A 27,004-nucleotide genomic window follows, 5' to 3' on the forward strand; every position below is an offset into this window, starting at 1 on the left:
CCATTTTCTTTCTTCTATTTTGAAATTATTCTTAACATTCCATGAACCACAACGTAGCTGCTAATTTCATTCTATTACTCATATGATCACCTTCACTAAAGCGTCACAGTGCTTAGTCACTGAGATGAGAAGTGCCTGCTTTACAGGAATTTTGGAAACACTTCAGTGTCACAAATGCATACAACATGGTAGTTGCTTTTGATGAAGCCAGTTCCTATTGTATGAATGCTATATGAAGGAAGTTATGCCTTGATTGCATTGATGATTTCCCTGGATTCCAAGAGGAGTCACTCAAACAAAAGTCTCTGGAAAAATTTGCAATTAGATTCCTCTAATGTTAAAGAACTGTTGGTGATGCCAGCTGAAAAGCCAAACACCTGGTTCTATTGGGTAAGCTCAAACTCCAGAGGAGTTATCTAATGAAAAGAAGAAGAAGAAACTAAGATCTTTGACTCTAGATTTCTTTGAGCATTTGGAGGCAATGAAGGTACTCTCAAATGAGCACCCAGATGCAAAGGCATTCTTGGCGACCTTGAAGGATGTCTCAAATATTGAGTCTCCTTCCTTGTAGCAACAAAGATGTGTGGTGGACATCTTCATGGACATCACTTCATCAATGCCGTCATAAAGTTCTTCAGTAATCTGTTCAAACTTGTTGACTCAATGACATAACACCTTGCTGACAAACTGGATATCGATGTTCTGTCATTCTTTGTTGCTACAAGAAAAGCATGAAGGAAATGAACTCTAAATTCCTTTATTCAGAGGATGGATGATACCTCTAGAAATCACAGGCTTCAACTTTGGGATTTTAAGTTCCTGGTTTTTAGCCTAAGGATGATTCATCCTTCAGTGAGTAAATTGATGCACACAGTGTAGTTTAATCAATAAAATTATGATAAAACTAGTTTTTATTTGTGTTTTTTAATCTTGGAAATGAATTTAGTTCTCAAGTTTGATTTCCTTGAACCATTTATTATTATTATAGTGCGAGTCTATTGACCATATCTGTTGATTCCTTATCCATTGCACTTTTAAGGAACCAATTAGCAACAGATATTGAGGACTCATTGTATACATTAAAATCAGAGTGGTGACTAGAATTTTTGCTTAAGTTAAATTTTAAAATATTGATTGCAAAGTTATACAACTTCCTGAATGAGTATAAAATTTTTCAGAGAAATGATGAAACCAGAAGTTAATGGATTGGCACTGTCATCCAGAGTGAGTATGTTATTAAATTAAAAAAAGCATTTTGACACAACCAAACAGTAATACAGTAAACTCCCACTATTCGCAGGGGTTACGTTCCTGAGAAATGCCGCAAATACTGAGTTATGGCTCCCATAATGATAAAGGGGTTCCGTTCCCAAGTATTGAAATATATAAGAAAAACTAGTCTAAAATTTTGTCTATGTATGTATTATATATACCTTCATAATATGACTATGTACATAGTGAAATGCAAGCATAAGGCATCGAAATGAAAATAAGAAACAATTTAATATTAAATGTAATATTTATTAGAAATTTCACACAAATCTTTCAATCCAGCGCCTTTACTATAGCTAAAAAACTTATCCCACCAGTGCTATCACCAGTTTCGCTAAAGTGTTGATAAAGGTGTTTTGCCTTTTCACGAATAATGAGTGAACTTAAGGGAATTTTATTTTGAGTTCGATCTTCTATCCAAAGATTTAGTTACAGAGCAAAAAAATTTTTTTTTTTTTTTTTTTTTTTTTTTTGTGGCGCCTCCGTAGCCAGGTGGGAAGGAGCAGCAGTGCGTAGCACACGCTTCTTGATTAGACCGGGGTTCGAGCCCGTCACCACCAAATACGGAAAGGTCAGGGATTGACCACCGCATATCCCGGAGCAATATGGCCTTAGTTGCTACTGCTCTTAAAAACCAAATAACAAGCAAATTTTTGAAGCAATTAGCACGTTTTCACGGACACTACGGCAGATTTTTTCTTCCGACTTTTTGATTGATCGTACCATTGACTTATTGATTTTTTAATGTTTTTCCACTGACGAGACACTTTCACCATTAGAAATTTTGTCTAATAACTGAATTTTATTCACTAATGTCATCACCTTCTTTGATCTTTTCTCAGTTCCCTTGTTATTCGTAGCCATATTTTTGTAGGGGTTAGAAAAGAACTTGTCCACAATAAAGTCACTTTCTTCCGTTAAAATACTCGAAAAAGTCTGTTTACACTAACGCACTACAAAACGGTAGAAATTTCACTACAAAATTTCACTTTTGTAAGCATCTCAATATGTAAATTGATAAATTTATTCAATTTATAAGTATATATATTAAAAGCAAACTACAAAATCTTCCATGACAAGCGCATAGCACATACTGAACAAGGATTAGCGAGAAACATCCACACTCGCGATTTTGTCACCCACTTAGTGCTGTTTTGACCAGGAAAGATGATTTTAGCCACGCCCATGTTTTTTTATGGCGGAAAATGTTCACGGCGATTTAAAATTCATTTTTTTTTTTTTTTTTAGGTTTCATTTTATATTAAATCAGTGACTGCGAATACGCGAAACCACGAATACAGATACTGCGAATAGCGGGGGTTTACCGTAAATTCATTTGAGAGCAGTTTCTATGGAAATCCTTCAGTTCTAGTAGTAAAACTATTAAAAGTTATGGGTTCACATACAGGTTGATTCAAAATTAGTGTTAGCTAAATTGTAAATGTTGATTTACCGTTGACAACTTAATGGAATTTGGTCCTAACAGCACCCACTGGTTATCTTCAAACGTCCAACAGTTGTTGTCGTGTTAGCTTTCAGTCATTAGCCAGTAGTGTTTCATTTATAACAAAGGCAGCACATAGTTTTCATAAGCATAGCACTTGCTCATAATTGAATACTTATGGCACTAGATTTTTACCTTCTACAGTCACCTTATTCAAAAAGATTGGGACTAGAGGCTTTCTGGATTTTAGTAATTCTGTATTTCAGGTCTAGCAAGAGAAATTAGAACACAATTGAAATAAATAATTAAAATCTTATATTAACCCTAAACGAGGTACAAAAAATTTCTAATAAACTGATGTGACCAGTAAAGATTAAAGAAGTGGACAAATTATTAGAACGAAAAAATACACACACACACACACACACACACACACACACACACACACACACACACACACACACACACACACACACACACTCTGTGCTGCCACTTTATTAGGTAAACCCATGCTGTGCACACAAATGGTTTGTCCCACAACGTTGCAGTCACATGACCACAGTTGTGGATATAAATTCAGCAGAACAACCTTTTTAGTATCAGTTAAGCATACAAACCGTAGCAAGAATGGGGAAAAGGGGTGATCTAATGGACTTTGAACGTGGCATGGTAGTAGGTGGAAGACGTACTGGACCAAGTATCTCTGAAATGGCCGTTCTCCTGAACTTTTCACGCACCACAGTTTCAAGGGTGTATCGAGAATGGTGCAACGAACAGAAAACATCGTCTCGACGGCACTCCTGTGGAAGAAAATCGCTTGTTGATGAGAGAGGTCAGAGGAGGATGGCCAGAATTGTAGAAGCAAACAGACGGGCTACAATGTCACACGTCACATCAGAATACAACCTTGGTGCACAGAAGAAAATATCGCAACAGACCACTAGTCACACTTTGTCGTGAATGGGCTACAACAGCCGACGGCCACATTGCATACCTTTGTTATCAATGAAGGACAGGAGAGCATGCTTCCTGTGGGCACAGGAACACCAGCACTGAACTATCGAGGATTGGAAAACAGTTGCTTGGTCTGATGAGTCGAAGTTCCTGGTGCATAATGTTGATGGAAGACTCAGAATTTGGAGAAAACAACACGAATCCATGGACCCATCATGTCTGACGACTACTGTGCAAGGCGGTGGGGGGCAGTGTTATGGTGTGGGGAATGTTTTCTTGGCACACATTGGGTTCATTGATACCCATAGATTCACGTCTGAATGCCACATCGTTGCTGACCAAGTGCATCCGTTCATGTTGACAGTTTATCCTCAGTCAGATGGTTACTTCCAGCAGGATAATGCGCCAGTGCACAAAGTCCAAACTATGGAATGGTTCCAGGAACATGACAATGGCTTTTCTTTGCTGCAGTGGCCCACTCAGTCTGCAGATCTCAATCCTATTGAACATCTTTGGGATGAGCTGGAAAGGGCTGTTTGCTCCTTTGTCACGCAGTTCCTTGAGATTCGACGGAGGTGGAATCTCAAGGAACTGCGTGACACGTTCGTGTCTGCATGGTACTCCATTCCTGCACAACGATTTCAGCATCTTGTTCAATCCATACCTAGACGAATTCAGGCTGTTTTGAAGGCTAAAGGAGGCTCAACACTTTTTTAGGTACACCTTCCTACTAGGTATGTGTACCTACTAAAGTGGCAGCAGAGTGTATATATATAGACTCAATATGCAGGGTGATTCAGGAGGAATAATAAATATTTTGGAGGTTATAATATCGATTATTCTTAGTAAAAAAGGTCATATAAACGTGTTCAATTCTCAATAGATACAGCTGTTTGAAACTGGTGCACACAAAACCATTATGAGAGGTATTAAACAATGATAAATGACTTATGGTTTGTATTTATTGACTTTTTGAATGATACAAAACACAAATAATTTACAAATCTTTTACAGGTCACAATAAATGTTCGGAAATCCCACTGCCAACCTCAATGCACTTTGCAACTCTTGTGGTAATACGACGTGTTGTTCTTCTGAGGTTGTCTTGGCATTGCTTTATGAGGGCAGCAGTATCCAAAATGCGAGCAAGAAATTCGTCTCTTGTATTCACCTTTTTTTTTGTATACGGCACTTTTCATCCAACTCTACAAACAAAAATCTAATGGAGTGAGGGGTTGGAGACCTTAGTGTCCAATGAATGGGACCACCACAGCCTATCTGTCGTTAAGGGAAAGTTCAATTTAGATATTGTATCACCAGACTGGTATAATGTGCAGGAGCTCCCTCATGCTGAAAGTACATACCAATCCTTGTAGCCAAGGGAGCATCCTCCAATAGTAGTGGAGTGGAAGTTCATTTTGCAGAAATTCTAGGTAAATGGGCCCTGTAAGACAATTTTGTAACACAACAAGCCCAATCAACTGATTGTGGTTGATACTGCTCCACATGTTTACAGAGAAGCGATGTTGAAAATTTGTTTCTGCAGTGGCATGTGTATTTTTTCTGACCACCTATGAGAGTTATGGGTGTTGTTGATACTGTCACAGGTGAAAGTAGCTTCATCACTGAACAGTATTAATGGAATTAATCAGTGATTAGCATTTACCCACCGACAAAATTCCAATTGCTGGGTGTCATCTCCTGATTGAAGGTGTTGCACCCGTTGTATGTGAAAAGAATACAAGCAGTGCTCACGTAATGTTCGCCCTACCCATGTCTGTTGAACAATAATACGCATAGAAATTCTTCTTGTGCTGATAGTAGGACTACGTTCTACCGACTGAAGAATGTGTTCTATTTTATCCACATTTTGTTATTTTGCACATTCAGAAGAAATATGAGTACTAAGAACTGTACCAGTCTCACGCAGTTTGGTGTAAATGCTCTGTAATCCAGTAATCTGTGGTTAAGAAACCATCAACAGTATTCTCTACGAGAAGCAGTAGCACTTCCACCAAAAAAACCCATAGACAAACATCTTATTGGCATATTCAGCACGTGTGAAGATGTGTGGCATTCTTAACAACACTTCTAACACCAAAGAGCATCAGGTATAACTGCCTCTTGGTCACATCTGATTCAGGGAGCTGCTCATGCACCAGTTTCAAACAGCTGTATCTCTGTATCCATTGAGAATTGGACACATGTTTATATGAACTTTTTTACTCAGAATAATCATTACAATAACCTCACAAAATATTTACTATTCCTCCTGAATCGCCCTGTATATATATCTTAGACTCAATGTCTGGTACGGGGATTGCTTTTTTTAAAAAATATTAGTAAATATTGTAATATCACTATAATCAAATCTTGTTTCAAACAACTAAACAGCAGAATATAAAATAAAGTAGTTTATTTAAAATAAGAATAAAATTAAATATATATAAAATACTACTAGAATAAAAAGTAACTTACCAATTTTAACCTTTTCGGGTGCATTCCAGTATGTAACATAACTTTATATTTTAACATAAGTGATTACTTATTGCTTGAAGTCGAAAATGAGAGCATGAATTATCACTTTTTTCAGTTCAATAGCCCATAATTTATTTTTTAAACATTCTCTCTAAAGTTAATTGCTTTCTGCATTTGGGTGTGTTTTTTTTTTTTTTTTTGCAAACCTTTTGTTTCATTCCCTTAAGTTCTTCAATGAAACTAATGCATTTGCCAGTTGAAATATTTTCTTCTTCATTTGTACCTTCATCATTGGTGTCTTCACCCTTTTCAAGATGCATGACCATGTCAGTGTGCTCTTAGTTAAGAAGCACAGAAATCTAAGACAGTACATCCAGTTGACATTGTTGGCCTATGCAGTGTTGAATTGAGTCATATTGTTGTTGATGTAAGTACTGCGAAAGAAAAAATAGATCTAATGAGTACAACGAACAGCTGTACAAAGAAATAGAGTGGACCAGTAAATCACAATGTGTAATAATGGGGGGAATATAACTTTTCAAAACTTGAAGTACTGGGTGATTCCATGTCAAGTGACCTAAATTTGAAAATGGTCCTTGCTCAACCATCTTCAATTTTGTTGAAACTTGGTGTAGATGTTTAAACTGGTTCCAAAGAAGCTGTGCAAAATTTCACTTCAAAATATAGTAGGCACCAGCACCTTTTTTGTGGAGGTCACTTGTGTTACGCGGAGCAAATTTTCAGGAAGTTTTAAGTGTTACTGTTGCACAACATTGAGAGTTAATACTCTGAAACTTAGTATACCTAGTTAACTTTTGGCAAAGAATGCAAAACTTTTGGTGTCCAGGCTCAAAAACCTTCACATTTTTTACATTGCGGTCTAAAACTGGCACCAAAAATTTGTTTCGACAAATTAATCAAGACGTTTGAAAGTCATAACTTTGAAATAAAAACCTTTGGTACTTTCTTCTTTGGGCATTCCATTTAACAACTGAATGAATTCGGGCTAACTAAATATGAGCTCTTATACTTGTTTGCTGGCTGAGATATTTTCCTTCAAAGATAAGACTCGAAATTTTTAAGTCAAAATTTTACCTATCTTTAGGGGCAGATATCTTAATGTGAGACACTTCAATTCTCTTGTTTTTGTTACATTGGAAAGAGCAGGTTTTAAGCAACAAGAATCAAAATTCAATTTTGTGTCTTGCTACTTAAGGCCTAAAAAATGGCCTTAAACATTTTATATTTTCCACATAATATTTGCATTCTTATTCGATGGCGAAGTTTAACATCTCAATAAGGACAGAACTATTGTATTTACAAGAGTGAAATTTTCTGTGATTACTCTGCCCTTTGGTTTAAGGAGAAAGGATATAGTGCCATGCACAAAAAGATCTGTATATTTTACAATGGGAGTGCAAATGGCAAGAAAAGATATTGCATGTCTTGCAATGTGGTCTGAAAAGTGGTCTTTATTCAGGATTCCAAGTGTTAAGATGATGTTCTATTGGTTTCTAAACTTGAAAGAAGTTATAATTGCAACAAAATTTATTTAAAACACAATACAATTTTAAATTGTATCACTGCTTTGTAATGGACTGGAATTTTTCATTGATGGTTGATATTGCTACTTCAGGCAAGCTATATTGTTGACCCATTGTTGTTGTTTTTGGAGCTGGAAGATTGGCAATAATTTGTTGTTCAGGAATCCAGCAGACATCTTGTCTAGCAGGCCAGTGAAATTAGCGAAGATATTGAATCACTGCTTCGTAATGGACTGGAATTTTTCATTGATGGTTGATATTACTACTTTAGGCAAGCTATATTGTCGACAGTATAGCTTGCCATTGTCGACGCCTCATGGAGCTGCTCCATGAGGATGCATGAAATTTACCAATACATTATGTTCTTCAAATGAAATTTCACAAATATTTCCAATCCACCAATTATTATCATAAATACAGGCAATTGTATTGGCCAGGTTGTGAATTAACAATTAGCATATATTGAATATTGGTTTCACTAGTCTGATCTACATGAGCTACAAATGATGATGGTGTGTCATTTGATACTCTGCAAACATGAATCTGTCTTGCATCAATAGGAATGATGTGATGATTTTGTCTTGTTCCAGCCAATAGTATGACAGTCTATGAATCTTTTCTCTTGAAGTGGCCTTACTTGCTCAATTTCCTCTTTAGAAACAAAACAGAATTTTATTCCAGCCACATGCTTGTCACAAAATTCAAACATGTTTCTTGGTGTCAGGATTTCGTTTTCAATTGGGCATTGGAGACTTGCACATGCTGCCAATTGTTTTATTGTTCCACCAATACCATGGCTAGTGCCAAAGAAATTCCATTCAGCACTGATATCAAAATCCATCTGATGATGACGCAAGTTAATAAAATTCTTGTATTGAGCTGCAGAACCATCACTGAAGACAGCTTCTGGCCTGGTTTTATGTCTACATTTGTTAGGTCTTTCAGGTAGTCTGCCCTTGACAAATCAATTGGTTGTAAACTTTTTTTCACCATATGATTTTTCTTCTGGAAATTATTGCAACATGAACACTGCAAAAATTCAAATTTTGTCAAAAGCAAAGCTTCGTGATGTAGACATTGTCTTCTTCACCCAGTTTTAATCCACAATGTATCAGCTGTTGTTCTTCAAATTCAAATTCTTTAAATAATTTTAACCCAGTTTTGCATGTATAGGATAGCATATAACATTTAGAATTAGCCATATGACTGATGGTGCACGAGTCTAGCTTATCTCCAGCAAAATCTTCTGGTTCCATGGCTTTCATGCTGACTAATAAGTGGACGTTTCTGCAAGCAATGAAAACTTAATTAACTTTATTACAGTCAAACAATAACAAATAGAGGGACAAAATAAACAAACTGTTCATGTTCATTATTACAGTCAAACAATAACAAATAGAGGGACAAAATAAACAAACTGTTCATGTTCATTATTACAGTCAAACAATAACAAATAGAGGGACAAAATAAACAAACTGTTCATGTTCATTATTACAGTCAAACAATAACAAATAGAGGGACAAAATAAACAAACTGTTCAAAAAAAAAAAAAAAAAGTTGTTTTTTTTTTTTTTTTTTTTTTATTTATTTTTTTTATGTGGACCCCAAACACGAGAGGTATTAGAACCTATAGTACTTAGTACCGTGCTTGGGTTAAAGGTTGAGAAGACGAAAGAAGATATTTGTTGACGTTGGACTTGAACTTCTGTAGATTGTAATTTTCAGGAAATACGTATGAAGGAAGGTTGTTCCAGAAAACGGCAGTTGAATGAATAAATGAGGAAGATGAAAAGTTGGTTCTATGGGTTTGAAGTTGGACAGTAAATGGATGTTGGCTGGTGGCGGCACGTGTTCGGACTGTTTTGAAAGAGAGAGGGGGAATTATAGAAGCCAATTCAGAAGAACAGTGCCCATGGAAGTATCTGTAGAAGAGGCATGCAGCAGAAACAGTACGTCTATGATACAGCGAGTGGAGAGACTCTGTTAGAGATGAGTCATTAATTAACCTAACTGCCCTCTTCTGAATGGAATCAAGAAGCCTGAGAGAGGTTTTGGGGGCACCACCCCAAATGTGGGAACACTATTCCATGGCAGGGCGGATTTGCGATTTATACTGAGTGAGCAGCTGTTTGGAAGAAAAGTAACGCCGAGAGCGAAAGAGAAAACCAAGTTTTTTAGATGCAGAGGAAGCAATATTTGTAATGTGCTTGTGCCAAGAGAGATTAGAAGTCAGGGTAATCCCCAAAAGAGATATATCCTTTTGCCTAGAAATTGGAGTGTCACTAAAGATAAGCATAGGAGCAGAAGAATCCTTTTTGCGAGATATAAGACAAGACTGAGTTTTAGAAGGGTTGAAATCAACTAAGTTGTCTTTGCCCCACTGGAGAATTACCTGAAGATCAGCATTTAAGGAATTGGTAGCAGATTTTCGAGAAAACTGTTCAAAGTTCAAAACTGTTCCGAACAAACTGTTCATGATGAACAGTTTGTTTATGACATTAATAACAGCATGGTTCAAATATCAGCTATTTATACTTTTTTTGTATGATTCTACAATATTGAAGAGTTCTAGACTATTCATCAGTTTTGTTTTTTGGAATTCTGGAATATTCTATAATTCTTGGGTGTTCTAGAATATTCCAGAATTATAGGATATACTCTATTTCTAGATTATTCTAAACATTAGGCAGGATTAAGGAAGTGTTCTGCAACAAAAAAGATCTCACAAAATAACAATACGGCACATAAAATTACTTGATGTTTAGGCTTAATTTTAAGGCCTTAAGTGCAAAGACACAAAACAGATAAACCATATGATCCTTGTAGCTGAAACTCTGCTTTTTCCAGTGGTGGCAAAAACGAAAGAATTGAAGGTGGCCCACATTAAAATATTTGCCCCTTAAGATAGGTCAATTTTGACTTTCATATTTTGAGTCAATCTTTGAAGGAAAATATTTCAGTCAGAAAACAAGTATAAGAGCTGATATTTAGTTAGGCTGCATTCATGCAGTTAGTAAGTGGAATGTCCAAAGAAGAAGAAGATACCAAAGGTTTTTATTTCAAAGCTATGACTTTCAAAAGTCTTGCTCAAATTTGTTGCGACAATTTTTTGTGATTTATTCCACATAACACAAGTGACCTCCACAAAAAAGGTGCTGGTGGTGCCTCAAGCATACTATATTTTTGAACTGAAATTTTGCACAGCTTCATTTGAAACCTGTTTAAACATTCACACCAAGTTTCAACAAAATTGAAGATGGTCGAGCAGAGACCCCTAGGCCACTTGACATGGAATGACCTGATGGAACTTATGAGTTGGTCATTCACAGACTGGTGAGAATTTTATGGGTTTATTGGATGACTGTTTCCTACAGCATTAGGAAACATTACTGTTTCCTATTGAGTTGGGATGTGCTAAAAGATCTAGCAACCATCAAGGGTAAAGGGAGGGATTTTTGGTTTCTTAAAGGTGACTACACTAGTTTCAAACAGTTTTTAAATTATATACCGTGGCACCAACTGATGTTATCATCAGCAATTTCTAAATGGGAAGCGTTCAGGGAATTAATCATAGAAGCTACTGGGGTTTTCATATCAACTAATAAACACTCTTTGATGTATAGGCCAAAATGGATATCAGATCAACTAATTAAATTTGTGAAAGACAAACGGGGGGGAAAAAAAAAAAAACAACTTGGAATGCATTTAAATTATCAGGCTGCCCAGAAGCTTGTGATAGATATAAACTACTCTGTAATGAAGTCACAAATGTGATCAGGCAAGCAAAGGCAGATTATCAGAAATCTTTGGTGAAGGATGCCAAGAAAAACAGCAAAGACTTCTTTCTTTATGTAAAGACTAGAAAGAATGAGATGAATCAAATTGGTCCACTCGATATCGATGGTTTGACTGTTGATGATCCTGCTCAGGTTGTTGACAAACTCAGTTTGAGTAGTTTGCATCTATATGGAATTCTTTGGGGAAGTAGAGGCCAGAAGTTTATAAAACTGTAACAGGGAATCAAGTGATTTTGTAATAAGTGAGAGGAAAGTGGAAGAGAAATTGTGTTTAACTAATGAAGTTAAACATAAAAAAGACACCCGGGGTGGATGGGATCTATCCAATTATATTAAGGGAGATAGTGAAGGAAGTAAGCAAGTCCTTAGCCATAATTATGAGAGCATCCTTGGATTCAGGGGAGGTTGATTCAGACGATTTGTGCAAATGCACCCCCAATTCACAAAGGGAATCAAAGGGTGACAGAAGTAATCAAAGACCTGTTACTTTAACTTTTGTTGGAGGGAAAATAATGGAGTCATTCGTAAAAGAAGTAATGCTGTATAATCTAGACAAGGATGCAATTATACTTTGGACACAGCATGGGTTTGTAAAGTGAATCTTGTGTGACCAGTTTGATTGGATTATGCGATGTGATCACAAAGGAACTGGATGCAAAAAATAATTTTTGATATCATATACTTGGATCTCAGGAAAGCTTTTGATATTGTTACACATAAGACTGCTGTACAAATTGGAGCACTCTGGCTTTAAGGGAAAGTTGCTGCTATTGGTATAAGGATGGATGAGTGGGAGAAGACAGAGTGGTATTTGATGGACATTGCTCTTCGTGAACTAATGTTATTAGTGTTTTTTTCCCCCTCCCCTGGGTTCAGTGTTGGACCCATTGGTATTTTCTTATTCATCATATTTTATCCAATGTCCACAATATAGACAGGAACGTTTTATGTGTTTTAACGTTTTTACTAATCTCGGTAAACCTTTTCTCTTTTATATAAATATGTTTTTATATTAGCTTGCATCTTACACACACACACACACATATATTTATATATATATATAAAGTATGTGTGAATAGATTTATTAAATAAAGTATGCATAGATGCAAGTGAAAATTACAGAAAGTGACTAGAAGGGTAAGGATAGTAGAAAAAGAAGTGTAGTAGGTATGTAAAAGGTAAAGAATGTTAATATCCTAAATGTTATGATGAATTAAGAAAATTATGGACTGAATTACAAAGCCAATTGGAGGTGAGTGAACTGTAAAGTAAAATTATTAATAATAAGGTAAAATACAATACAAATAAAATAAAAAGTGGTAAAGCTGTCATCAGATATGGGGGAACATATTTAAATAAAAGTTGAATACAGGTAAGGGAAATATGCAGAATCTGATGTCAGCTAAAGAAAAGTGTAGGCAGGGTGTTGTTGAATAGGGTGGGGACCCACTGTAGTACCCCCGAGGATAAGGAAATGGAAATTTGCAGAGTCACGGCAGACCTCAGGAAGTGTGAGTACCCCAGAGGGTCTTGGACAAATATATTTATAGGGTAGAGTCCAATCGTAGGGAGTCGCCTGCCCCTGTGGCTACTGCAGACGTTCCTTACTATCCGGGCCTTTCAGAATGCATTGTACGGGCACTGCGGGAGTGTCAGACCTGCTGTGTGCAACTTCCGGGACGGAGATTGCACACAGTGGTGTCTCAAGTTAAAGATCCCGTAGCCCAGGACTATACTAGTAGTGTGGTCTATGAGATTAAGTGCCCGGATTGTGAGGAATGTTATGTGGGGGGGACGGGGTGACATTTAAAAGACCGTCTGGGGGAGCACATGACCGCTATTAAGACTGCTAATTATGCAAGGTCTGCTGTGGCAGAGCATTTCTGGGAGAAGCAGCATCGGATCTCCCCTGAAGACGCGGTCATTACGGACCGTGCCCATGGATTTTGGGAACGCAAGTGGCTCGAGAGCTTGCGAATCGGTTCATCCAGTCGTAATACTATTAACAGGGACAGGGGGACACGTTTACACCCCTGTTTGAGGCAGTTGTCCTCAGACGGGATGACCGGTTCTGTTTGACACGCTCCCGAGCCACTTCCGTTTCCAATGCGCGCCCGTGGGGAATGCCGACCATGTGTCTGATGGACCACGTGCATGAGTGCCATGGGTCTGCTACTTAAGGATGTGTCATTGCAGTAATAGTATACTATTGAAGAAGGAGACAGTAGTTTCCGAAAGCTTCAGGTTTTATCGCTTTTAATCCAGTTTATTTTAGATAATTTTATTGCTTTGGTATATTTTTAACGTTTTATTGTAGTTTATTTTATCGTAATTTATTGTAATGTTTTAGTCTTCCGATAGTGTATCACATTATTTTATTATTTTTATAGTAAAAATTTTTTATTCCTTGGCTAGTGTTTGTCTTTAATTATTGCAATAAATATTGATACATGGTCAGGTATTTCATCAGGGGACTATACCTGGCCATGTATCAGGAACTGCATTTCTATACTTGTCCGTAGTAGTAGAAAAAAGGTGAAAGGTCAAAAAGCAAAAAAAATGAAATTAGCACATTCTTATACAGTAGGGACAAGATAGTCCCAACACAGTGTCAATTATTAAGATAAAAATAAGGATCAAGTTAGAATAAAATATAGTTAAGTGTTTTAAGAATGGGGAAAAAGGTATTTTTATTAAAAATACGTAGAGCAGTGGTTTTCAACCTTTTTTTAATAACGGCACCCCTAAGTAATTTATTTTATTTTGCAGCACCCCTACTCAATTTTCTGCCTGTTAGATCTGATTCTCTCTCTCTCTCTATATATATATATATATATATATATATATATATATATATGTGTGTGTGTGTGTTATATGATATTTATTACAATAATATAATTATAAAAATTACATTTCATAATATCATAATACAAATTATATATATACAGTATATAATTTTATTCTTTATATAGAGGTACTAAGTAAACATCAATTATAGATCACCACAAAATTAAAAAGATACTGTACACCTTTTTATAATGAAATTAACATATAAATTAAAAAATAATAAGTTTAACTAACTTAAACCCAATTACGTGGAGCTCCTGGAATGTTGTTGTCGCATCCCGGTTGAAAACCGCTGATGTAGAGTTTTGTGTAGGATCTAAATGTTGTAATTTTGTGGAAATTAGAATTAAATAATTTGGAACAAGCACATGGTATAGGGTGAGGTATTAAATTGAAGATAGGGAAGGGAAAAGGATTAGTTAAGTAAATAAAGGTGAAAATAGTGATAAAAGGAGGATAGTAGGAATTCGTATCACCCTCGTGTACACTAATAATTTTACGAACGGGAAGAAGGGTAGAAATAGATAGGAGAAAGATAAAAAGCACAGAAAAAGTTATTAAATCACGCTGAGCTAGCTGGGGTTGTGAAGCCCAACCTTATAGTCCTTATAGTAAGGACTGTGGCTTTGTAAGCATTAGTATAAAAGGGAGCTAATACCAAATTCTTGTATTGTGAGGAAAAAGCAGGCACAAAAATTATGTAAGTCGAAACATGCCAAGAAATGAACTGAAAATGAAACCGAAAGTATAATAAGAAAGTGAACTTATCTACACACCGTGCAATTTACAAAGATCTATCAAGCAAAAGCAAACAATCCCAGAATACTGATATTTTAAAGAGAGCAGAAGATACATGAAATCTAGATGCTGCAGAAGAAAGTTCAGAAGGTGATGATATTCTGCAACCAAGAAAACATTCTAGTTTGATTGTGCTAGCAGCGATGAAGAGGAAGAAAATCAAATGTACATTATCTGCTTATATGTATCACAGTTTGTAAGAAGTTTGTTTGGTTATTACTGTTTTTAATTAAAATTAAATTTCCGATAGCTATAAAAAAAAAATGGCATATTTTTGTTAGCTTTTGAAACATAACCTCCATTTTTGTATTGGTTCTTAATTCTTAGTTCTTAATAAGAAAGTGAACGATACCTGTAGTTTTCAAGTAATGCGTAGCAGAAGTAAGCTGGCTGGAAAATAATACGTAACTGAAGGAAAAAGGGCTGGGAAATACAGTGCACATATTTAGTAGAGTTGATGAATGCATGTAAACCATAAACACATTAGTAATATAGCTACGTGATAAAGCAATTTATAGCAGCATGACGGACTTAATAGAGAGCTGTGAAGAAATGGGAAAATAGTGACCTCTTTTGTCGTATTTTGGACAAATAAATGCATGGAGATATATACAAATTAGTGTTGGAAAAAAGAAATGTGGTTGGAATAATAGGACTTTACCATAATAAAGTCATAAAATATACAAAAATATAAAATATTAAAAAACTTAATTATTTTAAAGTGTTTAGTTTCGTTCCCAGAAATTTGGATGTTTTTACCTAACTTGCTGTGGTTGGGCATAATATTTTCTCTAGATACAGTTCTTGTTACTTATGACATGCATGTCTGTTATTTATGATCTCTCTGCTGTCTCTTGTTTCTTTTCTTGAGTGAAAAAAGTAATGATCACTGACCTATTCTCTAAATTTGTAAATACAGGCAACCCCCATATAACATGGTACGTCTACAACATGATTTCACTCTAACGTGATTGATAAATTGCAGAAATCCTCGCACAACGGTACTTATATAACACAGTTAGAGAATTGCAGCAAACTGTGCATAACACGGTATTTTTAAGCTTTTCTATGAAGAAAATTGTTGGATGTAATTTTTCAACATTTGCATTATTTTGTGAATCTCCGTGTTAGGTTCTGTGCTATGGAACTTGTGCTTGTTTGAGACTATAAAAATTTGTGACTTTGAAGTGTGCAGTTCATAACTTAAGGCTTTTGTAAAGTTATTTTGGTTTTTATTTGATAATAATTATCAAAGAACATATTTATATAAATTTATAAATTATTTATAAATTTTTTTGGGTATGTATTACTAAACTTTGTGCTTAAGGAGTGTATTGGAATAATGTCTTTGTTGTGAATTAAATTCCAGCCCTAAATTATGCTTAAGGAAACTAGGCATAATTTGGGTAGCTGCCGATTTTTTTAAAGAATGGATTATAAATTGTTTTGTGCCAGCTGTGGAAAACTATTTAAAGCAGAAAAACCTAGATTTTAAAGTTTTATTACTATTGGATAATGTGCCAGGCCATCCAAAAGATTAAGTAATTCAAAATGTTGAAGTAATGTTCCTACTACCAACTTATTTAATTCAGCCATTAGATCAAGGCATTATATCTGCCTTTAAAACTCATTACATCAGAAAATCATTACAATGAATTTTGGATAAAAATTGATTCCGAATCTATTGGTGATGGAGGCACGGAAACATTTTTAAATTGTGGACTGTATCGGAATCATAACTTGATCACTCAAAGAAGTAAAACCATCAGCATTAACTGCGTGTTGGGAAAATGTATGGCCAGAGTCAGTTCATGCAGGAAATATGGTCTAACCGACATAAAACAGAATCAGTGCGATAGTATAACTTGTTAAGTCGGTAGGAGGGGAAGGTTTTGATGATGACTACTGAAGACTTTCAAGGATTACAGGTAGAAAAGAGGCTGGCAAAGTGGATTTGGTGGAAATGGCATTGGAGGTAAACTAAATCAATTCAGAAGATGATAGTGCAGATAAATTCTGAAGTTCCAAATTTTACACTAAAAAGCATACTGCAAGGCATAATCTTAGCCGAGCAATTAGAATCTGATTTTTTTTAATGCAGATCTTTCGACTGGCAGGAATACAAAGTTCAAAAGGGAGCTTCAAAAATGCTTAGCTTCATACCATGCAATTTACAACGATCGATCAATCAAAAGCAAACAATCCCAGAATACTGATATTTTAAAGAGAGCAGAAGATACACGAAATCTAGATGCTGCAGAAGAAAGTTCAGAAGGTGAAGATATTCTGCAACCAAGAAAACAGTCTCATTTGATTTTGCTAGCAGCGATGAAAAAGAAGAAAATCAAATGTACATTATCTGCATAATATGTATCACAGTTTGTAAGAAGTTTGTTCAGTTATTACTGTTTTTAATAAAAACTAAGTTTCCAATAGCTATAAAAAAAATGGTATATTTTTGTTAGCTTTCGGAACATAATCCCCATTTTTGTATTGGTTCTTAGTCCAGTATAACACGGTTTCACACTACACGAGATTTTATCGGAACCTAATTATCGTGTTATACGAGGGTTGCCTGTATTCTTCTGCTTTTTCAACACTGAAAATTAAATAGTACATTGAATGTGGAAACTTTAATTTTTCAAAGCTTAATCTTGAAGGTGCCTCCATAGCCAGGTGGGAAGGAGCAGCAGTGTGTAGCACACGCTTCTTGATTAGACCGGGGTTTGAACCCGTCACCACCAAATACGGAGGATGCGGAAAGGTCAGGGAATGACCACCGCATATCCCAGAGCAATGTGGCCGTAGTTGCTAATGCTCCTAAAAATCAAATAACAAACAAACAACTTAATCTTGAAATCTAATTTCAAACTCATTTCTCTACAACCAGTGTTATTTCAGTGAATATTTTACTCTGAGTACAACTCATGGAAACTTAACAATTTGCAAGTTTCAAAATGAACCAGGTTATTATTTTTTAATTGAATTTCCTGGAGCCAAAACTCTGGCTCCAGGAAATTCACACACTTATACAAGCACAAATAAACACTGCAGGCTGAGCTCTTGTCGATGGCAATGGAGTAACCTATGAAATCTTTATTGATATCACTTAATTAGCCTCTTAAGTCATTAGCATGTTTAGCTGTTGTTTTTCTAGTTAGACCTGTATTTTTTGAAAATACTGGCTTTTTCAGGGAAAATAATTTTAGCTGTCTCACTCAAACATTTCTGAATAAATTGCCCTTCTGTGTAAGCTTTTGAATAGCTACAGTTAAATTTGTGTTGCTTTTATTACTTATTCAGTTTTATTATTGATGGATTAAAATATACAAAATATATTCTATTCTTAGAACACATTCAAAGTATATTCTATTCATGGAGGTGATAAACCAAATTCAAGGTGTCCCTTTACAAAGTGACACCTTAAATTCACAGGTTATCAATTCTATGCTTATCCGTAAAAAAACTCTTACTTTTCCTTGTGGGTCCCATTATCCCAACTGATGTTGTACCCTTTATGGTCACTGCATTTTTGTAAATCAAACCAATATTGTTTCTTACTTGGGTACAGAAGTATTCCTCTTCCCATCTCTTTCTTGAAGTACATGTCCCTCATCTTGTATCTTGCATTTTCTACTATCAGTTGGCTTTAATGCAGATTTAAGATTTTAAAACACTTGAAAAACTGAAAAATACTACTCCTTGCAAAGGTTTAAGAAGGTTTTATTTAACCATAGTTAAATAAAATGAAAGGTTTTATTTAACCATAGTTAAATAAAATGAAAGGTTTTATTTAACTATAGGAACAAGACCATTCCTATGGTTATATATGCCTTATTTAAATTTAAAAGTGCCCATGCCCTTTTGCTGGCAAAAGTTTATTACAAACTTTAATTTTGTCACCCTTGTAGCTAGCCATCTACAAACTGATCATACAATTCCATGCGCATTTGAATGTCTCTGCTATTGGCTTGAAAATACAATATTAATTGCAAAACAAATTTAGAAATGCAATTTAACCAAGTTTCCTCTGCTTATTTAGCATATAGTTCTGTAATGAAGAACTTAAATATCTTTGAGTGGTTAAATCAACAAAGTAGAACATTTTTCAAGTTAATATGAATGAGTAGTGTTTTTGAACGATTATCACTATGGTAGACTTGACATATTTTCTCTCCAAAGTGGCGCCTCTGTAGCCAGGTGGGAAGGAGCAGCAGTGCGTAGCAGTCTTGATTAGACTGGGGTTCGAGCCCATCACCACCAAATACAGGAGGATGCGGAAAGATCAGGGAATGACCACCGCATATTTCCGGAGCAATATGTCCTGCTAATGCTCCTAAAAACCAAACAAACAACAACAACTCTCCAAAGTAAGAATTCTCATGCCCAGTTAGAATTAGTTTCTGCTGTTACCACTCAATTGAGTTTCGTTAAAACTCTCAGCCTCTCTCTCTCTCTTATGCATACTTTCACATATAAGTTTTGATAATGATTCTGTATTGAAAAAGATTAGAATCCCTCAAGTTCAGTTAAAATTCTTGTGTTTATTCACTATTTATAAAATTTGTTTTCTAGGGAGATGCATTGAGCCTGCTCGATCCATTCAAGGCCTTATACACCTCAATCAGATTGCCTCGCAGGTGGCTGGTCTCCAGAAGCTGCTATTTGCAGAATTTAAGCCTTTCTTCATAACAGCACTCCTTTGTTCCCTTCACTAGTCTTTGTGCCCCTCTCTGTACGCATTCTAGCAACTCTACATCCTTCCTAAAATGAGGCTTCCAGACCAGTATGCCGTGCTCAAGGTGTGACCTGACCATTGCCCTATACAAGGAAATAATCACCTCCTTATCCCTGCTCGCAAAATTCCGGTTATATCATTGACAAGACTCCACGACCTACTCTGGCAGCCCATCTGCACTGCTCAGTAAACTTCATATCTGAGTGCACATTACCCCAAGGTCTTTCATTCTCCACTGCCTTGAGTGTAACACCACATGGTTGGTACATTTTTCTAGGGTTACTGCTACCCATATGCAGTACTTTGCATTTGTCAATGTTAAACTTCAGTTGCCACTTCTCAGCCCATCTACCAACTTTTCCAGATCCTGTTGCAGCAGCATACTGTCATTACTGATATTAACAACCCTGAGGGACACCACCAATAACATTAGTCCATGTAGAGCAGTCTCCATTGACCACCACCACTGTCTTCTCCCACTCAACCATCCTTTTATCCATTGTAGCAACTGGCCTTAATGCCATACTGCTCCAATTTGTACAGTAGTCTTCCATGTGCAGCAGTATCAAAAGCTTTCCTGAAATCCAAGTATATGATATCAAAATTATTTTTTGTGTCCAGTTCCTTTGTGACCACATCATAATATCCAATCAAATTGGTCAGACAAGACTTCACTTTAACAAACCCATGCTGTGTCTGAATTATTGCTGCAGTCTTGTCTAAATGATCCTGCAATGCTTCTTTAACCAGTGACTCCATTATTTTCCCTGGAACAGAAGTCACTACCGGGTCTGTAATTATTTGTGCCACCCTTTGATCCTCTTTTTTGGGAATTGGAGATAGATTTGCACATCTCCAGTCCGTGGGGACTTGCCCCCCCCCCTCCCCACCAAGTCGAAGGATGCTCTCATAATTATGGCTAAGGGTTTGCTTGCTTCCTTCGCTGCCTCCTTTAATATAACTGGATAGATCCCATCCACCCCAGGTGCTTTCTTATGTTTAACTTCAACAATTTCACCTCTACTTTGCTCTCAGTTATGACAAAATAATTTAACTTTCTTTTAGAGTTTTATAAACATCTGGCCTTCTCCTCCTTGAATAACTCATCATGTGTGAATGTAGATGCAAAATATTAATTTAGTTCGGCAGCTATCTGAGAATGATCTCTACAGTCAAACCATTGATATCATGTGGTCCAATCTGATTCATCCCCTTCCTTTTAGAGTTTATATAAATAAAGAAGTTTCTGCTGTTTTTCTTTGCATCCTTTGCCAAAAAGTTTTCATAATCTGCCTTTGCTTGCCTAACCTTCTTTGTGACTTGATTACAGACTAGCTTGTATCTACTATAGGCTTCTGTCTCACCTGAAAATTTGTGCATCCCATACATTTTTCTTCTCTGCCACAAGTCTCATTAGTTTATTTGACATCCATTTGGGCCTGAACATAGAGCGATATTTCTTAGTTGGTACAAAAAGCCTAGTAGCTTCCAATATTACTTCCTTTGAATGCTTCCCATGTAGAATTTGCTGTTAGTAATATCATCAGTTGGTGTCACTGTATAGAGCCTAAAAAATCTGAGACCACTGTAGTTGCCTTTACGAAAGCAGAAACCCTTTCTTTTACCCCTGATGGTAGTTACATCTTAGTAAATCCCATGTCAGTACACTGTGATCACTGTTACCTAGTGGTTCCTTTATCTGTAAATTCTTAATGCATGAATAATCACTGCTGATAATCAGATCGTGTTACTCCCTCTTGTTGCCTGTCTCTAACATGTTGCTGTAGAAAACAATCATCCAATAAATCCACAAAAGCCTTGCTAGTGTGCGAGTGACCAACCAACAAGTTCCAGTCTATATCTGGGAAGCTAAACTCCCCCATTATAAGACACTGTATTTCTCTGTATAATTATTCATTGTACTCATCAGAATCATTAGGCCTATAACAAACTCCTACCCTCGTTTTTGCTTTCCCAGTGCTTATGTCACACCAAACTGACTCAACATTGCACTGTCCAACTATGTCAACTGGATGCACTTCCTTAGATTTTATGTTTCTTAACTAACAGCATAACCCCTCCTCCCTTCCTTTCTGTACACACTGTTTTCCCCAAGTTCTAATTCTGCATCCTTTGTATCTGAGTGGCACCAAGTCTCTGATATCCCAATAATCCAGCAACTTGCTTTCTGGACTGCTGCTCATTCCAACAGAAGCAGTGCAAGAATCAGTTCCACCTCTGCCTGCGGCTACTGTTAACCTATTAGTCTGTGAACACCCCCAAGCTTGCAGTTTTCCGACCCACCTAACATTGCCTTGATAGGATCAGCAAATATTCTTGCACTCTTTCTATTTAAGTGTATCCCATCCCTGTAGAAGCAATCTCTCATGTTAACAAGCACAGACCTCGCTGAGAAAAATTCTACCTCATGATCCCTGCACAATCTCTCCATGGCCGAATTGATTGACAAAGCTCTCATCATATACTCCCTCCCATCATGTCTGGGCAGTATTGAACACACTTTCAAATTTAACCCCAACTCGCAACTTCTTTTTGAGCATTGACCTGTACTTACTTAGTAAATCTGCGGATCTCCTACACTTAATGTCATTAGTACCAAAGTGTACAACAATATCACCTTTTGTGTTCTTAAAGGATGATATCTGCTCTACAACCTCATCAACTTTTTCCCCCTGGCAGACATACCCTGGTCCTATTCCACCTATCCTTTTTGCACAATATATATCCTGTTTCCCTGGCAATTGAGTCACCAACAATAACTACTCCTGTGGGACCAGCACATTTTGCTCTGAAGGTTGGTGCGTGTTGCCTGGTGCATAAGAGTGTGCTCTAGCATTGGGTTGGGCAGCTGAGCACTCGATGCCCCCCCCCATTTTAATTCCTTCGAGGGCATCCCCCCGACTCTTCAATTTGGTGCCTAATTTCTTCACACGCTCTCTGCACACGCTCACACACGCGCACACACACACACACACACTGTTCGAGAGAGATCCGCAAACATGTCGCATTTTGCACATTTTTTTAGACTGATACGTTGGAGAATCGTCCCCTGCGGTTCTCCCGTGAACCACAGCACTTTCGCTACTTTGCGCAATTTGCTTTGCTGCTCTAGTCTGGGGCATGATTTCTGTTTAAATACAATTTAGTTAACAATAAATATTAAAAGGATTTATCAATTTAATTGATTAATTGCCAATACTCTACTAAGCTAACAGATTCCTACTGCAGTCCTGCGTATTACGTTATATTGTTTTACTTTATGCCTTACGCTATAAAGTTCAAGATATAGTAATGCTGTTCAGTATCAATACTACACAATGGCGGCAAAGTTTCAAACGGTACAAGTTTTACCGATACTAAGTAATAACCCATAAAATCTCTATCTAAGTTCAAAATAAACTAATTATTGTAACTAGGAATATAAAGCTACTTCTAGAAAATAAATTAAATTAATATGCCAATTTAGTCAATAAAATGGTAAAAATTTAAGAAAAACTTCTCTATTTGCTGGGAGCCGTGAAAACTTCGCCTGCACCGAGCCCAGTAAGGATTTACATTCCAAATCCACTGAGTTGTTTTCAGTATCAAAAGTATGGCCATTCACAAACAGCCTGTTGTGGTAACCCTGCCTGTACTCGATGTGGTAACTTGAGAGGAAGGTATGATTAGCTTCAAGGCCAGCTTGTACAAATTGCCAAGAGAACAGCCTGCCTGCAGTGGAAAGAAGAAAAATAAATTCAAAAACTGAAAACAGAACTAAACTTTTATGATCAAGAGGACAGGAAACTTATCCAACCAATAAATAGAGGCATGTCCTCATACACCCAGAAAGTTTCTGGGAAATACCATTGGGACACAACTAGAAATGACCATACCACCATCAGAGTGTCCTTTACTCCAATTGAATGCTACTTACTAAGCTCGCAAAAAAACCTTACAGAAGGATCAATCAGCTGCTACTGCTAAATATGTGCTACCTAATGCTTCACCAGTAACAAAAAGTAATAGAGATGATTAATAAAAACCTAAAGAACCCCCTGTAACACAGGAAAACATGGATATTAATGTAATGGGGGTACCAGATGATTATCTCTGAACTCTTTGCTGAGTGAGAAATGGACATAGGACAGCATTCATCCATACGTCCCCAAAAACGATAAATCCAAGACCGAAAAAAAAAACTAAGCCCTTGTCACTTTGGAAGCCATTCGATGGATCCACAAAGCTCAAATTAGCATTAGTAGAGGCATATGATGCAAGAAAGCAAGCTTATTCAGCATCAGCCAAAAAAAAAAGCACAACCACTACTCCCATTTCACCCCTCCGTTCGTTCGAAATACCTGTCCAGCTGAGCCTTAAATTTGTTTAGGCTATCAACTTCAACAACAAGTGATGGAAGTCTATTCCACAAACCAACTGCTTGCTGGCTAAAGGCAAATTTCCGCACATCTATCCGACATCCGTCCTTCCTCAATTTGAATTTATGCCCTCTCAGGTGATTATTCTGAGCAAGAGGAAGAATCCCATCGGCATTGAGCATGCTCAAGCCATTCAAAGCCTTATACACCTCTATCAGATCACCTCGCCGATGCCTAGTCTCCAGACACTGTAATTTCCAAAACTTAAGCCTTTCTTCGTAAGAGCAACCCTTTGTTCCATTCACTAATCTTGTTGCCCTTCTCTATACCCGTTCCAGCAGCTCTACATCCTTCTTGAAATGAGGCTTCCAGACCTGTATACAGTACTCAAGATGTGGCCTAACCATTGCCTTATACAAGGGAATAATCACCTCCTTATCTCTGCTATAAAAATTCCTGTATATCAATGACAAGACACCATGAGCTACTCTTGCAGCTCGTCTGCACTGCTCAGAGAACTTCATATCTGCCTGCACAATCATCCCCAGGTCCTTTTCATTCTCTACCACTGTCAGCGTAGTACCACAGAGTTGATACGTTGATCTGGGGTTACTGTTTCCCATATGTAGTACTTTACATTTGTCAATGTTAAACTTCATTTGCCACCTCTCAGCCCATCTGCTCAACCTTTCCAGATCCTGTTGCAGCAGCATAGCATCAGTAGTGTCCTTAACAACCCTGCCAACCTTTGTATCGTCTGCAAACTTGGACATTAAGCTTGATATACCATCATCTATATCATTTATAAATACAGAAAACAACAATGGACCCAACACTGAACCCTGAGGAACTCCACTAATAACATTAGTCCACGTTGAGCAGTGTCCATTGATTACCACTCTCTGTCTTCTGCCACTCAACCATCCCTTTATCCATAGCAGCAATTTGCCTCCAGTGCCACACTGCTCCAATTTGTGCAGCAGTCTTCCATGCCCAACAGTATCAAAAGCCTTTCTAAGATCCAAATATATAATATCAAAGTTATTCCCTGCATCCAGTTCTTTTGCGACTACATCATAGTATCCAATCAAATTTGTCAGATAAGACCTGCCCTTAACAAAACCATGCTGTGTCTGAGCTATAACTGAATTCTTGTCCAGATGATCCTGCAGTGCTTCTTTAACCAGTGCCTCCATTAATTTTCCTGGAACCGAAGTTAAACATTTGCACATCTCCAGTCTATGGGTACCTCCCCTGAGTCCAAAGAAGCTCTCATAATTATGGCTAGGGGTTTGCTTACTTCCTTTGCTGCCTCCTTTAATATAACTGGATAGATCCCATCCACCCCGGGTGCCTTTTTTATGTTTATCCTCAACAATTTCTCCTCCACTTTCCTCTCAGTTATTAGAAAATCATCTAGCTCACTGCCAATGTTTACTTCACCTACGACATTCCCCTTCCTGAATAACTCCTCATGTGTGAATGTAGATGCAAAATACTCGTTTAGATTGTTAGCCACCTGAGCAGGATCCTCAACTGTTGAACCATCAACATCCAGTGGACCAATCTGATTCATCCCTTTCCTTCTTGAGTTTAAATAGGTAAAGAACTCTTTTTTTGTTTTTCTTTGCATCCTTTGCCAAGGATTTCTCATAATCTGCCTTTGCCTGCCTAATCTCCTTTGTGACTTGGTTACAGACCAACTTATATCTATCATAGGCGTCCATGTCACCCATTAATTTGTATGTATCCCATGCATTTTTCTTCTCTGCCATATGTCTCATTAGTTCATCTGACAACCATTTAGGCCTGAACCTTGAACAATATTTCTTGGTTTGTATGTAAAGCCTGGTAGCTTCCAAGATTAGTTCCTTGAATGCTTCCCATTTTGAATTTTCTGTTGGTAACATCATCAGTTGGTCCCACTGTATAGAATTTAAATACTGTCTCAGCCCATCATAGTCTCCTTTACGAAAGCAAAAACCCTTCTCTTTACCTCTGATGGTAGTTACCTCCTTGAGTAAATCCCACTTCAGCACACTGTGATCACTGCCACCTAGTGGTTCCTTTATCTGCAGATTCTTAATGCACGAAGAATCACTACTGATAATCAGATCAAGAGTATTACTCCTTCTAGTTGCCTCCCGAACACGCTGGTGTAGAAAACAATGATCCAACAAATCCACAAAAGCCTTGCTAGTGTGTGAGTGACCAACCCCCAAATTCCAGTCAATATCTGGGAAATTAAAATCCCCCATTATAAGACTCTCTGATTTACTGGCCCATTCTATTTCCCTGTACAGTATCTTATTATACTCAGAGTCATTAGGCCTATAGCACACTCCTACTCTCAATTTTGATTTACCCATGCTTATGTCACACCAAACTGACTCGACACTGCCCTGTCCATCGACTGGCTTCACTTTCTTGGATTTTATGTGTTTTTTTAACTAATAGCATAACCCCTCCTCCCTTCCTATCCTGTCTATCCTTTCTGTAGACTTTGTACTCCCCAAATTCCAGTTCTGCATTCCTTATATCTGTGTGACACCATGTCTCTGATATCCCAGCAATATCTGCCTTTGATGTTTTGAGCAATACCTCAAATTCATCAAATTTATTTACTAAACTCCTAGCATTGGTGTACATGCAAGTATACGTGCACCTGTTTCTATTCTTAGCTACCCTAACACAACCCATGTGTTTACTTGTACCGCAATGACTTCCAGCAGTCTCTGAAATATCCTGCATCT

General features: G+C 37.0%; 1 protein-coding gene across 1 annotated transcript in view; it reads left to right on the top strand.

Moving 5' to 3' along the window:
- The window catches only part of thoc6 (THO complex subunit 6), a 247,387-nt gene that overhangs the window by 123,844 nt on the left and 96,539 nt on the right, over nt 1-27,004 (top strand). Inside the window, exon 6 of the mRNA XM_090374235.1 lies at nt 1,179-1,224. Within this exon, the coding sequence (XP_090230361.1) occupies nt 1,179-1,224 (46 nt within the window). The remainder of the gene's footprint in view (nt 1-1,178; nt 1,225-27,004) is intronic.

This window comes from Mastigoproctus giganteus, chromosome 5 (genome assembly GCF_048544385.1).
Source record: "Mastigoproctus giganteus isolate SK-2022 chromosome 5, ASM4854438v1, whole genome shotgun sequence".
NCBI lineage: Eukaryota > Metazoa > Arthropoda > Arachnida > Uropygi > Thelyphonidae > Mastigoproctus > Mastigoproctus giganteus.